Source organism: Corylus avellana, chromosome ca1 (assembly GCF_901000735.1).
Source record: "Corylus avellana chromosome ca1, CavTom2PMs-1.0".
Classification (NCBI taxonomy): domain Eukaryota; kingdom Viridiplantae; phylum Streptophyta; class Magnoliopsida; order Fagales; family Betulaceae; genus Corylus; species Corylus avellana.
The window spans coordinates 10,888,912-10,905,277 of record NC_081541.1 but is presented as its reverse complement, the minus strand read 5'-3'; the positions used below and the strand labels follow the sequence as shown (position 1 = coordinate 10,905,277).

The 16,366-nt window shown below is 37.8% G+C and overlaps 3 protein-coding genes across 3 annotated transcripts; 1 reads left to right on the top strand and 2 right to left on the bottom strand.

Annotated features, from left to right (window-relative positions):
• Positions 1–3,990: 3,990 nt before the first annotated feature.
• Positions 3,991–4,939, top strand: LOC132168117 (probable CCR4-associated factor 1 homolog 11). Its single transcript, XM_059579202.1, has one exon. It carries the CDS (start codon positions 3,997–3,999, stop codon positions 4,921–4,923), a length of 927 nt encoding a protein of 308 aa, XP_059435185.1. The 5' UTR covers positions 3,991–3,996; the 3' UTR covers positions 4,924–4,939.
• Positions 4,940–8,001: 3,062 nt separating this feature from the next.
• On the bottom strand, positions 8,002–10,925 carry LOC132165475 (uncharacterized). The gene is made up of 2 exons (XM_059576062.1): positions 8,717–10,925; positions 8,002–8,568 (listed from the first exon to the last, which is right to left on the bottom strand). Exons 1-2 carry the CDS (start codon positions 10,766–10,768, stop codon positions 8,146–8,148), a joined length of 2,475 nt encoding a protein of 824 aa, XP_059432045.1. The 5' UTR covers positions 10,769–10,925; the 3' UTR covers positions 8,002–8,145.
• Positions 10,926–12,156: 1,231 nt separating this feature from the next.
• On the bottom strand, positions 12,157–15,371 carry LOC132191685 (guanylate kinase 3, chloroplastic-like). Its single transcript, XM_059606780.1, has 2 exons — positions 14,478–15,371; positions 12,157–12,514 (listed from the first exon to the last, which is right to left on the bottom strand). Exon 1 carries the CDS (start codon positions 15,136–15,138, stop codon positions 14,485–14,487), a length of 654 nt encoding a protein of 217 aa, XP_059462763.1. The 5' UTR covers positions 15,139–15,371; the 3' UTR covers positions 12,157–12,514; positions 14,478–14,484.
• Positions 15,372–16,366: the final 995 nt, after the last annotated feature.

The window sequence follows — 16,366 nt, the reverse complement described above, 5'->3', positions numbered from 1 at the left end:
GACCTATCGAACCATAAGCATGACAGCGAGTACATATGCTATTTGCCGACAGCCATGAAGGATACACTCTTCTTGAACCCATTTGAGCAGTTTGGGTACTATTTTTTTGCTTAATGTTTAATGGTTAAATGTACCTGAGTTCTGCCTTTAGAATTGGAATTCTCTCGCGCCCAATTACTTCAATTATATAAGAGAAATTCCCATATATATTTATTTTTAATATAATGAGTCTATCCTCCCTTCTCTATTCATATTCAAAAAAGATGTCAAAACTGATCACTAATTCATCATTTTTTTTTGCTTTCTTACAATTTTCGTTACTCATTAACACTTTATTCTTTTATTCTTTTTATTCTTTTTATTTTTTTTTTAGAAATGCTAGATACTATAATTTTATAATTATTAAACATTCACCCAACAAGACTATCAACTATCTGTTTGACAAATTCTTGTTAAAAAAAAATCAATAATTGAAGGTTTATGGAATTTTTTTTCTTTTCGTTCAATGTGCTTGTCGAATGTTTCATAATTATATATGATTTATTTGTATTAAAATATAATAGGTATCACGCCAACAATTAAAAAAATTATTGCTAATTTTCTATTTTATGCTATAATGATCAAAATCAAGGTTCTCTTCTTGCTCTTTTTTTTTTTTTTTGATACTTATCTTCATTCTAAACTACACCTACATATGTGGAAAAAGATTGTAACTTTTTTTTTTTATTGGAATAAGCGTGATAGATTTTTTTACACAAATTTTTTAACCTATAATGAAAAATACGATGGATAGATGTTTTAAAAAAAGTTTTGAAATTAAATTATAATAAATAATTCAGCGCATTGCATGGATACGTGTTTTAAAAATAGTTTTGAAATTAAAAATTAATGAATAATTTAGGGCATTGTGGGGGTTATAAGCTAGTTATTAAACTTAAAGCCAAGATTCAGTAAAAATGCTGCTGCACCTTTCTTAACTTGATTCTCAAGGCATAAACTAATGCTACTAATCTTTTAAATTTAACTTTTAAGTGTGTTATTAGAGCATTTTTAGCAAACTCACCAACTAATTTTTTGACTATTTTGGTGAGCCAAATCACAAAAAACACTCTCCAACAGCCTCACCAAGATAGTGATTTTGGTTTGGTTATTGGTGAGTACTATTCACTCACCAAATGAATAAAAAAATCATATAACTTTTCTCTTTCGTTTCCTAGTCTTTGAAAAAAAGTTAAAAAAAAATAAAGAAATTTTTGAAAAAAAAAATTTTAATGGAATAATAAAAGTTGATAGTTAAAATAGTAAGGTTGCTGGAATCAAACACATGCAAACACAAGCCTAACCATTAACCAGAGTATTTTTACAAAAAATATGCCTCTACTCAACTAGTAGGTTCCACTTGAAAGTTAATTTTTTTTTTTTTAATTTTCTTTTTTTAATACAAAGTACATTAAAACTGAAGTTCAAATGTAGGGGATCATCAACAACACAATTAGTACATTAAAATGTAGGGGATCATCATATAAAACTGAAGTTCAACCCAATAACATAGTGAAGTTACATTTTAAATTTTAAGCAAGAAAAATAATTGTTAAAAAATGAAGCACGATATTTCTGTTTAATTAGTGACCCAAGTGAGCTACTATGTCTTTCTTTTAGTCGGTGGCTAGCCATTAGAAATCCAAAGGCGGTGGGATTTGATGTCTATAAAAGACACCTCGAATGCCCAAATCAAACACAACCAATCAAATAAGATCATTGCTTCCAGGGCCGGCTCAATGGCTAGGCCATTGAGGCGGTCGCCAAGGGCCCTCAGTTAGTAAAGCCCAAAATTTTTTTTAATAAGGCCCAAAAAAAATTTTAATAAGGCCTAAAAAAATTTTTAATTTTATTTTAACTTAAGGCCTAATTTTTTTTTTTTTTTTTTAAAATAAGGCCCACAATTTTTTCCCATAAAAATTTAAGACCTCTAAAATAATGCTCCAATGTAATAAGCCCATTGTAAAATAAGACCAATTAACCCAAAAAAAGAAATATGCCACATCAATTTTTTTGAGCAACTAGTTAAAAGTTAAACTTAAAAGTCATGAAACAGCAATGAGAATGAAAATAATAATAATATTATAAAAATATAATAATATTATTAAAATAAATATTATTTAATTAATATTTAAATATTAAAAAAAATAAGGTCCAACTTCAAAATTTCGCCTAAGGCCCCCAAATACATTGAGCCGGCCCTGATTGCTTCATTTAATTTCATCCGATATTTTATTTTCTTAATAGTTTTTCAGAACACTCAGCATGCAATTACATTATTTTTTTCCCTATTATTATGACAATATTCATGCTATTATTATTATGATAATATTCATGCTATTAAGCATGTAACGTGCTACCCATACAAATTTGGCGGATGCTGAATTTTCTTTACTGCATGTATTTATGTTTAATTAGAACTCTATATGATCACTTAGTGACAATCTCTATATTATAACTCTATATTTTCTTTTCATTCATTTTTTTTTTATTATTCTTTATGCTTTGGTGAAGGGTGACCCTATGATGCAAAATGAAGAAAGAATATTAGTTTAGAGTTAGTATTATTTTGTAATGGTTTTTAATATTTAATTTATGTTTTTAGAGTCCGTATTTAATAATGAGCTTGGCCCAAAAGTCAGTCTTATTAGGGTTGTGTTTTAGTTCAATTATTTTATTCTTCAATTATTTTATCCTTTATTTTTAATAATGAGCTTGGCCCAAAAGTCAGTCTTATTAGGGTTGTGTTTTAGTTCAATTTTATTTGGGAGGCAATAATTGAGAAATAAACAATTATTTTGTTCCTTGAAAGTTGTGATTGCTCTTTTATGTAGTGAGACTTTACGTTCCTAGTGAGATGCCAGATTTATCCATTTGGTGAGACATCGATCCTTTATTTTTATTTTATTCTTCATCTAGTCCCGGATCCCAGTTTTGGCCAATAACCGAAAATCGGGACTGAGTTGACACCCCTCATTAAAATGTGTAAAAGGCTTTGTTAAAAAAAAAAAAATCTATTTAGCTATTAGACATTTAGAACCTTCTACATTCGCTAATTAGTAATTAGATCCTGACACATCAACATAATAGAATAAAAGTGAGAAAAATATTAGAGAAATGATAAAACATAACTTTTTGACACAACTTTGGCCAAACTTTTCTCTTATATATGTGGTCATTTTCTTTTTCTTTTTTTTTAAAAAAAAAACAAAATAAAATTTTAAAAAAATTTCTGAAGCAATCACATCCTATATATGTGGTCCTTTTTTTATTTGGTATTTTTTTTAAAAAAAAAAAAATTGGATTTTTCTTCCAAAAAAATGGTCATTATTATGAATAAAAAGACCATTAAAAAAAAATTACCAAATAAAAAAAAACCACATAGGATGGATATTATTGCTTCAGAATTTTTATTTTATTTTTTTATTTATTTTAAATACAACATAAGAGAAAAGTAGGGCCAAAGTTGTGTCTCTATCATTTCTCAAAATATTATCCATTCTCTCGTTTTTTTTTTTTTTTTAGGTTTTTTTACAATTGTCATCACTCATTAACACTTTATTCTTTATTCTTTTTTTTTTTTAGAAATTCTAGGTACTATAGCTCTATAATTATTAAACATTCACCCAACAAGACTATCAACTAACTATTTGACTAATTCTTGTTAATTTTTTTTTTTTTTTAAAAAAAAATAATAATAATTGAAGGTTTATGGAATTTTTTTTTCTTTTTGTTCATGTGCTTTTTCGAATGTTCAAACAGTTAGTTCAAATGGTTGGGCAAAACTATATATATATTGTCCCTAGGCAAATCCCACCGCCTTTTTTAAAAAAACAATAAAAACAAATCCCACCGCCTCTAGAAATCCTAAGGCGGTGTGCATTTCTTTGTCTATAAAAGATAGAAACTAGGCGTGGAAATTGAATTTCAATGGCTCCTCCTCCGCGTCCGAGTTCGATGGTGGTTCGTGAAGTCTGGCAAGACAACCTCGAGCAGGAATTCTCCGAAATCACAAGAGCTCTCCAGGCTCTCCCCCATCATCGTTTCGCCGCCTTCGACACTGAGTTCCCCGGCTTTGTCCTCCCTGCTGCCAGCCGCTGCCACTCCCTTCTGTCTCCTGCTGAGAATTACCTGCAGATGAAGCGCAACGTGGATGCTACTAAGATCATCCAGTTGGGTCTCGCTCTCTCAGATCCCAACGGGGACTCTTGCTATGTGTGGGAGTTCAACTTCAAAGGCTTCGACAAGGAAAAAGATCTTCACAATTCGGAGTCCATCCAATTACTGGAGCGGCAGGGAATTGATTTGAATAAAAGCAGAGAAATGGGTATTGATTGTAACAAGTTTGGGAGGCTACTCTTCAACTCTGGCTTGTTGCGGAATTCGAAAATCGCTTGGGTCACATTCCACGGAGCTTATGATTTTGGTTACTTGATCAAAATCTTGACTCGGCGAGAACTGCCGTCTGATCTCATGGAGTTTATGCGTTTGGTGGTATACTTCTTTGGGTACAAGGTGTTTGATATCAAACACATGATCAAGTGGTGTGACGGGCTGTATGGGGGTTTGGAGAAGGTAGCGCACACTGTTGGGGTTCTCCGTGTAGCTGGGAAAACTCATCAGGCAGGTTCTGATAGTCTGCTAACCTTGCAGACCATGATAAAATTAAAGGACCTTTATTTCTTCGGTAGGGCTTGGATAAAATTTCGGTTGATTTTATACAGTCTAGAAATTGACGTTGGGAGTTTGGCTGCACCAAAAAGCAACGGCTTCCAATTTGTAAGAGGATGCAATCAGTTCTACCAAACCGGAGGATGCAATCAACAGTTGTACCAAAGATCTATGTTTGTCTCGTTCAGCGATGGCATGTTATATTCAATTTGAGGTTTCCTCTCTTAGACAGAAGACAATGTATAGGATTCTTCACAACTATTGTAAATCTGATTTTTTTGGTTGTTGAAATGGAACAAGTTTTAGTAGATATATTGCTTGCATTACATATTTATTATTATTGAAACATAGCAATGCTTTGGCAGTAATTAATACAGACAAAAAGAATTCAATGACCATAAAGCAATACAAACCAAAACCAACACAAATCAACAGAAACACCAAGGCTTACTGCTATACCACAAAACAGAATGCCACTAAAAACAAGAAGAAAACACTCAAAGACCAAATTTGCTCTCCAGCGAATTCCATCCACTAGAAAGCTCTTCATTCTCTTTGTTTCTCGGAAATCCTCTTGTAGACATGATTCTGGATCGAACTTCCCAACAAATTAATTAGATGAATAATTTGCTCCTCAGTATGCACCTGATTTCCATGCCTAATGTTGTTCCTTTCCCTCCAAATATGATAGATATATAGCGCTCAACTCTAGCTTGCATAAAACAGCTTTAAGACCTTTACCCTTCCAGCCATTCACTCCCAGTTCAACAATGGCATCCCATTCATAATGAGGATCCTTCACTAAACTCCCTGTTCAAATTTCCCAACCAAACAACAAAAGCCTGCTTGGGAATAGCCATTGAAAACCAAACTAACTTCTACCAGACAAACTCCCTGTTCTATTTTTTTTGTGTCCTCTCATTTGTGAAATGGTGTAAATAGAGAATGAGGGTGCCACTTCTTGGTGATGCGTGCAACATGATACACTTGCTGACTCGTTGATGACATTTTCCTATTGCTTGTTCTTAGACATTTATAGAGGAAATGAATTAGATATTAGGTTGGAAATTTTTTGGTAGTGCAAATTATCCAAAGATGTTATTACCAACCAGTCTTAGGTTATCTTTGTCTGTCCTTGTGTTGTGTGACTCGTGTATTTATCATTCAATGGCCATTCGTAACAATGAGTTCTTTTAGAGTGCCAATTCGCCTTTGTTGGTTTACTTTGATTGGTTGCTCCTTACTGGCAGGGGTTAACAAAATATTTAGGCTGGTTCAAGTCTGTGACAAAAGAAGGAACCAAATGTCTTTAGGCTGGTTCGACTCTGGGTTAACAAAATATTTATGCTTATCTTACTAATTATACTTTGTGCCGTACAACTTGGATTGCTGCTACTCTGGATTGGACTTTGTTGCAGTCATTTTTTTTCTTCCCTTTTTGACTACTTCTTTGACTTAGGTAACCAGTAGGTTTGGAACACTTTTAAGAGATAGGCAATCCTACAGGGTTGTGATTACATACATTTGCAACCCTACAGGAAAGAGTTACAATTTGGTGGGCCAGGCATTCATGCTTGTAAATGAGCAAATGCCCAGCTTTCCTTTTCCCAAAGGTCAAAGCTGTGCCTGGCTTGAAGCTTGCCTTTAGTTATCTTAAAAATAATTGTTTAGTAGATATTTCATGTGGTTTAACACCAGGTTGTTATGCCTGTGCGTATTGGATGTATGTGCATTGTACAGGTTTAATTTATCTTTTTGGAACTTATAATCTGAACCCTCAACACTATTATAGCTGTTAATGCTAACCGTCCAAGTGAACAGTTCTTATATTTGGCCCGAAAGAGAAAAAAAGAATAAGGAAAAAAAATATATACAAAAAACCGAGGAGCTACAAAAATTTTACTGTCTATGATATATGTGAAATCAATACTTCTTCACACCAAACTTTGCCTGCAATAACTCATGTGAAGCATACATTGTGACCTATCGAACCATAAGCATGACAGCGGGTACATATGCTATTTGCCTACAGCCATGATGGATACACTGTTCTTGAATCCATTTGAGCTGTTTGGGTATTGTTTTTTTGCTTAATGTTTAATGGTTAAATGTACCTGGGTTCTCCCTTTAGAATTGGAATGCATCTGCTTTTAGTATCCAGGCATTGTTTGATTTTGAGAAATTAGATATACTATGGAATGTTAGGTATGCTAAATTGTTATCTGGTTTGATGAGTGTGAGATAGATAATAGATCCATTGGTATGGAATGCATAAAAAAAAAAAATGTTGAGGTCAGGGCCTCCAAGGCCAATCTAAATCCTAAATAGCCACACGACCAAACTAACCTCAGAATCTTTTAAAGTTTGGTCTAATTCACTTGATGGCCTAAATTCAATTTGAACAATTTATTTTCCCTTCATGCAGTGCTGTTGACCATTTTAAGAAGCAATTTGTTTATCTTGAGGAACATTATAGAAAAGGTGGTACTGTTACACCACCTGAGAGCTAGGCAGCATGCATCATTACCCAGGTGCTTTTATTTTAGCAAGTATTTTAGTTGTGCTACTATGTTGAGCTGCCTGCTTTCCATATTTTTTACATTGTCTAGTCTGCTGATGAAAGGGTAGTGCTCCAGGGCATGTGTGTTATATTCGGATAACTCAGCACAGTCTGCATCAGAGAAACTGAGAAGCCTCACATGGACAGGAGTTGTGGGATCCCTATGCCACGGCTTCCTCTACAAGTTCCTCCAAGTATCCAAGGTGTGTATTTTGTATCTGATTACTTATGATTTACATCTTTTTGTTATGATTTCCTTGTTCTCTATCGTTTGAGTATAATGGTGTTATCCAAGTGTGTGAACTAATTAATATTTTGGCAACACTCTACATTCTAGTTCTCCCATGGTTGACAAATGCTTGTTAGTACATGGTGTAGTATTAACTCATGGTGTAGCCTTAGGTTATCTTTGTCTGTCCTTGTGCTGTGTGACTCATGTATTTATCATTCAATGGCCATTCATAACAATGTGTTCTTATAGAGTGCCGATTCGCCTTTGTTTGTTTACTTTGATTGGTTCCTCCTTACTGGCAGGGGTTAACAAAATATTTAGGCTGGTTCAAGTCTCTGCTAAAAGAAGGAACCGAATGTCTTTTTGAATTGTTATTAAATCCAGCCTGAATGAGCAAGTTACATTAATAGTCTGGAGCAGAAAATTCTAAATATTTTGTAACAGGAGCAAAGAGATTTTCAACCAATAGCAGATTCAATTATTGACATAACTTAAGACAATTACATCCGCATCCTTATTACTTAGATAAAAAGAATCTCCTCCAATGTTTATGTGTGCGTATTTCCAAGATAATTTCATCTGCACATGTGAGGTAAGATGGCATTTATTTTGATATCAATATCCACTACCTCATGTGATTTCATCATTCCGCCAGCAACTTCAAAGCAGTATCAACCAGTGAGTGGATTGTTGTGCTGTGCCGGCTAACTCCAACGGTACCAGAGAAAATATTGAAGCTTTCAAGCTCTGCTGTGGTCTCCAAGACAGCCTCCAGCACCTCCTCCATTCCCAGATCCTTGAAAATACCTACATTTGTCACCTTGTCTCTCATCATCCATATCGCCAACTCTATGGTAAACCTCCTTATTCTTGGAATTTGAATTGGTGGGTATTGATGTTTCCTCAAAATATGGATTAATTCATTAGCCAATTCAGCTTCAGTAATTCCAGCTTTCTCAAACTTGACGCTCGACTCCTGAGGAGTCATGAATTTAAAAACATGTGCCGCTAGTCCAATCATCACTTCCTGTAGTTTGTTCTCTTCTGACATGATTGCCTTAAGCACCTGCAATAGTAGGGGAAGGGGTTAAAATATAGTCATTATAGTGTTGATGATAGAACGTGAAGCTTGTATTCTGGTGCCTCTTCTGACAACGACATTGGTCGGAAAAGAAAAAAAGTAAAATTTTGTAGTTATTGTATAAAGCACTTACTGTAGGTGTTGCTGCTGTGACTCCCTTTAGGTGGTTGAAGCAATCTGCACCACTGTAGGTGCACAAATTTCTTAAAATTCTTGCCGCATTTACACGAAGCAATGGAACTTCCAGTGCTCCGACAAGCCTTTCGAGTACATCCAGCTTCAAAATACGATAGCAGTTACTTTTACTTTCTAAAGCCAGCATTGATAGTGCTTCTCCAGCAGCAATTCTTACATGATTCTCATTCTCTGGCATTCCCTCTTTGAAGAAAATGTTAAACAACTCCTTCAGAATTCCACCTGTTCCTCCAATCCTCTCTGTCGCATCCTCTTCCAGCGCGAGACTGGTTAAGATATCTATGCCAAGCTTCTGCAGCATTGAGTGATTCTCTCCGCACCGTAGAAGATCTCCAAGGTTGCTGATGGTGAAAACTATCTCGGAAATTTCTCTTCGTAGATGTTTTCCTGTGGCGCCAGATGTGTGTGCCAGCATCTTCACCACTTGCAGGGATCGTTTCACGGTCAGAATCTGAGATGCTGCAACATTTTTATCCTTCAACAACCTTTCTTCAACATGTGTAAAATCTATGATTTTTGGTAGGAGGCCCCTTGTATTTCCAATCTTTCCACAGTTATCATGATCACGTGCAAGTTTCTTCAGAATAACAAGTCCTAAATGATTAAATGTCCAGGATCCATAATTTGCATGGTCAAAGATGATGTTCTTTTCACCGATTTCGTCGGCTGCACCACTGAAGCTTCTCTTGGTTTGGAGCAGAGATGAGATTGATTCCATAGCACCAGGTATGCCAGCAACCCGGAGGGAGTTTTGCTTTTTGCCTGCTAGTTTTGACAATATCTCTGCAGCTGATCGCCTGATCTCTTCATCTTGTGGGTCTGTCCAATTCAACATCTCAACTAATCTCTCTATCACCAATATATTTATCCCTATTTTTTGGAGGGTGTCATCAGAAAATCGCACATTCAAAGCAAATTGTTGAAGTATTCTAACTCCAATAAGCTGCTCATCAGGGGAATTTGAATCCAAAAAATCCATAGCAAAAGAAACCATATCCATCTTCAAGCCATCGAAAATGCTTCCATTTACACATTTTGAATAGGCATCATAGAAGAACCTTCTAATTGAAACCAAACCTGAAGGTCCCAACTCGCACTCCTTATTCACTTCATCCAACAGTCTATGGCAGGTGACTTTCCACTCCCAGTAAGCTTTCTCCGTCAGAAACAACAGTGCTTCTGCCAATGCCAAGGCATAGAAAATATTCAGAGCAGATTGCCGATTCCTCTTGTCAGTGTCTCCTTTTTGTACCTCACCATAGTTATGCCTGATGAGCTTCATCAATGAGAGGACCACACAGGCTGTTGCAGACAGAATTTGGAGCCAATAGAGAAGCTTACTGACATTTCTTGAGAGGAAAACCATTTGAGAAAACGGCAGAAGGGGAACATCTGAACTTTTCCATGTCCGAGTTGGCATTCTTCGGTGGTCAGCGAATGCTGGGCTTGCTGGGCCATTTGTCTTTGTCAATTCTCTAGTGTGGTTAACTTGTTTTGGAACCGAAAGAATTGGCCGGAAAATTCCTTTGACACTTCCAATGAGGAGGTGTGAGGTGGATCTCAGAGCCCGGAAGCTGTTGACTCCTGCATCTGCGATTGACCATGTCGCTTGGTGCTGCCATTCAAGTTCATGGCTTCTGCTGAATATGCGAGTCCCCTCAATCAACAAGATGATGGTGATAAACCAGAAGTCGGTTTTATCCAAAGTGATGGCAAACCCACGTAGAAGAACAACTGTTGCCCAGATGAAGCCAAGAGTTCCAAGGCCTGTGGCTGCCTTCTCAAGAACAGCAAGCTGAAGAGCAAAGAGAGTAAGCTTCTTTTCCAGTGCACGAACCGATGGTGTTGGCAGAGAAACAGAATCTGAATTGCTGCTGTCTCTCTTCTCAATCCCACTCTGGGGTTCAAAAATTGTGGTGCCTAAACTGAAGGTCTCACCAATGTGCAGATGAACGCTTGCTTCACCTCCCGCAGAATTCCCACGATCCATGTTGCTGGTCCAATCAATCAGCTTGGAAACTAGCTGTATCTTTCTACCAAATTATTCAACTGGGTTGAACCCTTCAAAGGCAGGCAGCTAATAGCTATGCTATGTATGTGGTTACAAGTGCTAGAGAGAGGTCTTTTTCTTGTGTGTTTAAAGGGTCTCTTTTTTGGTTTGAGCTATGCTGGAAGGAATGAAGAGGTGGTGTTTATAAAGGTGAGGAGATGAGGAGGAAAGAGTAACGTTAGGTTGCTTTTGTTTCTCTTTCTGCCGCGTTTCTAGAAGTTGGCTGTGTTTTGTACTTTTGTTGGTAAGCACCGCCTAAAACAGAGGATTTGGATGAATTAACCAACACCGACTATTATCACACAAACAAAAGTGAGAAAGCTTTTTTCATTGCCTTTTTTTTTCTCTCCATCTGCTTTTATGTGCACATGGTCATGTCGTGTGAACCCGAGACATATTGTTCGGTTGTTTTAGTTTTCTTTTTATGCAATCTTCTTCAAGACCTTCACTCTTAACTTTTTTTTTTTTAATTTGAGTTTTTAAGATAATTAGTGATGTAACAGGTTATCAAAGTACTTGCTAGTTTATAATACATTAAACTGACAATTGGTTTTAGAAGGTGATTGATGATTGACAACTCTCTTTTTCTTTATATCACATCAATAAATTATTCTTATTACTATTCAAAAAAAAAAAAAAAAAAAGGAATAAATGTGCATGATTTGGCCTCGTCGCTACGTTATTAAAAGTCCTTAAATGTGTAAAAGTGGTATATTAGTTGGATTTTGGTTTAGCTTCACGAATGGGTAACAAGAGGGAGTCATTCTTTTGAGTGCACGACGAAGACTTTGAAGTACTAGTTGGCTTCTACCCAATTACGCTGCTCTTTGCCTGCTGCCTTCACCTTAGCGTTAAAGAGGATAAGAAAGAAACATAGAATGATCTGGATCTTTTATCACATAAAAACAGATAGCATTGAATTTGTATTAAATTGCACAATCATTAAACTAACTAACCACCACTCTTTTTCTTTTTCTAAATTCAAATCACACACAGTCTGGCTCTTTTTGGATCCACCTACTTCCACCATTAAAAAACATGTACATGTTATATATTTCTTTTCTTTGACTTTTCTTTTACCCTATAACATATTCTTCAAGGTTCCATTTCAGTATTATAAACAAAACTAACGAATAAAAATAACAATTTCATTAGATGGTCATTTTGCACATCAGACGTTTCCTTAAAAAGTTAATATAGTTGGTCACCTCACCTGTTGGTTTCTTCAACATGTTCTTTGCAACGCCTGTGTATTGTTGATTTCTGGCCTAGCCTATCTATTTAAGAAAATTAAGAATGTTAATAGACATTGAGCTAAATAAATTAAAACAATGGGTTGTAACAAGTTCTTGCAAATAGGTGCAATATCAAATTGTCACATAAAATCTCTTGCACCTTTCAAAAGCTTCTCCTACTTGTACTCGTACCATAATGAAACTGAAAACATCTAAAATGAAAATTTCCTCCTTTTTTTTTTCTCAATATAAAGGAATATTCATATTTGATTAACATTGGGGAATAAATCATCCATTTCTCCTCTCCATTTTTGGCTTCTTCTCATGATTGAGACTTGCACAACTATCATACTAAGCCACCAAAGCCAAATAATAAAAAAAATTAAAATTTAATTCCCATGCCAGCCACTGAATTTGCAAGTTCCTCTTCATACAGCCATAATCATTCTACCTACAAGAAAAACACAAACAATAAGAAATATATATATATATTCAGAAACAACTGCAAAACGTCAAGACAAGTCGAGAAATGATGAATTTTTAAGCACTGCTATGCTCCTTAATCGTGTCGTGACATTAGAATTGGCCCATACCCGTAAAGATCATGCAAAAGGTTTCTTGGTCAAGCTACATGACATAAAATTTAATGCATGCCAAGCGTTTGAGGGAATGTTCTAGAGGCTACCACAAGTCCCAATGGTTCCACAAATGTAACTCCCATTCATTTAGGACCATCAAACTATACCCCTAATAATAAGTGAGAATCTCATTTGTATAAAGCAATCAAGAGATCCCTCATAAATTATATAAAGGGTAGGCTTTAAGGACAGCGTAAAAAGCTTGCATCTATCAAAGTAAGAAGAGTGTTCTGTCCTCTTCATCTTTCAGTATTCTTCTCTCTAGAGCTCTCTTTCTTTAGAGTCAGGCTGAGTTAGTCAAATATAAAGTGGAGAACGGAAAATTCCAAACCCGGGAAATAAGGAACAGTTTATATAGATCTAAAAGCACAACATGTGGCAACAAGAAAAACTTTGTTTCTCTCTTGTGTGTCTCTGGGACAACTAAGAATTTATCACACTCTCCATCAATTCATCTCTTTCTTTCTTCTTCGACCTTTGGACTTCAAAGAGAATAAAAAAGATGGTGAGCCTTGAAGATTTGAAGGCGATTCTCCTGCCCTAAAGGGGTCCTTCAACAAAATCCAGGATGAGAGCAGAGCTACAACTGAAAAGGATGACATGCTAGATAAGTTGCTGTGCAGTGGAGGATAGAACTGATCAACAGACAAGAAATCCCGACAACACCACTACCAACCTAAAACTGATTGACGTTCCCTTGTGTGGACATGTCAAAAAAAAAACTGATCGACATTGATTAATTATGATGGTCTGGCACCGCAATGTGGTTCTGAATGCCGTGAAACTGATGCCTCTCTAGTCAAGAGTTGATTCTGTGCAGCAGTCCGACAAAGCCCAACCAAACTAATGTCAATTAAAACCCCAATAATTTTCCTTTCCCTTTTTGAATACTTAGCAGTTGGCCAATCCTAGCCTCTCTCTTCAGACCCTTGCACTCCATCAACTACCACATCCGCAGTCGAACCCAAACCCAACACCTGCACCCTACACCAGCCATATTAGCCCTGAACCCACGTATCCCAACCTTGACCAGCCGGCAGCCACACATGGACTAGGACCAAAGCCCATGATCACCACCAAGCCTCTAGCCCACTATGAAACCACCCCACCGAGACCCAAAATCACCCGTCACAATCCTCAAAACTCTCAAACCATCCCTATCCACCATGAAAGCACCACTTGCAGCCGTCAAACCCCAAGACCACTACAGGTTGACGATCCAAACACCCCAAATGCTGCCAATCATCAGCTTGAACCCTACAAACACACCCAACAGTCTGTGTGTCAATCCTTCTGGCTCAATCCTCCGGAGAACACTGATTGAGTAAAACATTGAACTGAGGAAGGACACAATCACGAACTATTAATGCTTGGATCCGCCACCTAACTGCCGTATGTGTTCCTTCTCACTTTTTCTCTTGTTTTTTACTCTCTTCTTTCTCTTGATTTTCTATTTTTCGGGTTTTAATTGGGATCCAGAATGAGGTTAAAGGCATTAACGAGCAAAGCTAGAAGGTCTAATGGGCGAGTTTTGTTTTTACCTACATAAAAAACACCTCGCTGCACATAATGTGACAGGCCGAATGGCTACTTGAGCTCTTAAGGGACTCCCATCCAGCACAGCAATCCATATACTCCAGCCAACAAGCATAACTCACAACCACACCACTCTAAACCCTAAATTCCACTCACTAACCTCCAAAACATAACTCCTACTCAAATCAAACAACAAAACCACAGTTTCATTTCACTCAAAACCTCACACAAATAGCATACCTCGCCGCTATATCACAGCGCCACGCTGCCGCACCTTCGCCTTCTCGGCGTCGATGATCGCCTCCACAAGCCGCACCGCCCTCTCGAGCTCCCCGTCCCTGTTCACCACCACGTAGTCGAAGTTCCTCACGTGTGTCACCTCCTCTCTCGCCGTGGCGATCCGAACCAGCAGCTCCTCCCGGCTCTCCGTCCGCCTCTCCACCAGCCTCTCAACCATCGCCGCCTCGCTTTCCGCCATCACGAACACGAACACCGCCGAGTTCCCCAAAATCCTCCTCAGCGTTCTGGCGCCCTGGATATCCACTCTCAAAACGACGTCGCACCCCCTCGCCATGTACTCCCGCACCTGCCGCCTCGGAATCCCCTTGTACTCGCCGTACACCAGTGCGTACTCCAACAACTCGTCGTTCTGCACCATTCTGAGGAACTCTTCCTTGGACACGAAGTAGTAGTCCTCGCCGTCGACCTCGCCGGGTCGCCTGGCCCGGCTCGTGGCAGTGACGACGAAGTGAAGGTTTTGACGGACCTCTCTCAGCCGTTTGATGACGGCGTCCTTGCCGACCCCGCTGGGCCCGCTGATCACCACGATTAACGGGCCCGGGCTCGGCGTGATGGGCTCGGAGCTGAATGCGGAGCCCAGCGAGGTCTCCAGGTCATTCATCAAACACTTGTTTTATGGCCTAAAGCCATGCTATATTATTAGCTCCTTCTATACAAGATATTTTAAAAGTCCCTCAACGTCTTAAATCAAAAGGTTGTTCTATTACTATTCGTTACTGGAAGTGCATCCTTAAAGAAGGTAGACGCTATAGTCTAATCCTGGGAGGTTGCGTGTCAAAGGATCCGATCGCACCGAATTATACACTCCTGGAGGCACGAATCAACCTTTAAGGACAACATTCTTGCATGATTCTATAGCATTGTGAGATCTTTTCATACTCTATTTTCATCTTTTGTATTTTATTTATTTTATTGTTAATATTTATATTGTAATTATTTTATATCAATGAGAATTTGTGCACCATCCAAAATTATTTTCAACACATTGTACCTCTTCCCTAACTGTAGGAGCAAATTTGGCTAATCTATGAGCAGCCACATTTCCAGCCCTTTTAACATGGTGTGCTTCCCACTGACCTAATGCATTAAGAAGAATTTTTGTGTCATCAACTAAGTGACCGTATCTGCCCCAGCATGTTGAAGCCTAACGTAGTGCTTGGACAATCCCAAGAGAATCTCCTTCCGCCACTACACTTCTAGCTCCCATCTCTGCACAAAATTCAGCCATTCTCCATGCCGCATACGCTTCAGCCGAAGCAGGATCAAGTAGGAAAGGTTTTGAGCAACACATTGCAGCTATCACATACCCATCATGGTCACGAGCTAGCATCCCCATTCCAGTCCTCTCATTTTTCACGTCAAGGGCAGCATCCCAATTAACCTTGATTATCCCTCTACCAGGACACCTCCAAACATTCTCCAATGCAACCCGTGGCTGAAAAAGCTGCTCTTTTCGTACCTGATCCATATTAGAGTAAGCTTCTACCTGATCAACAGCAGTTTGCACTACTATCGCCGGAGGGGTAAAAGTTCCTTCAAAAGCAAACTTGTTGCGACGTAGCCAAATCTGACGGGCAATAATGGCTATTAGCTGCATATCCTCCTCCTCGAATCTGTCATGTAGCTTTAGGAATATTTTCATAAATAAATCCTCATCACTTGTACATTTATGAATTCTTGAGGGACTTTCTATCCATACATAACGGGCAGCGCGCTACAACTCCACAAAGAGTGCCCAACAGTTTCCGGCACCAGTCCACATATAGGGCAAAGAGCGCGCATCATCAACTTTCCCACGTTTATGGAGATTACCTTTTGTAGGTAAGATC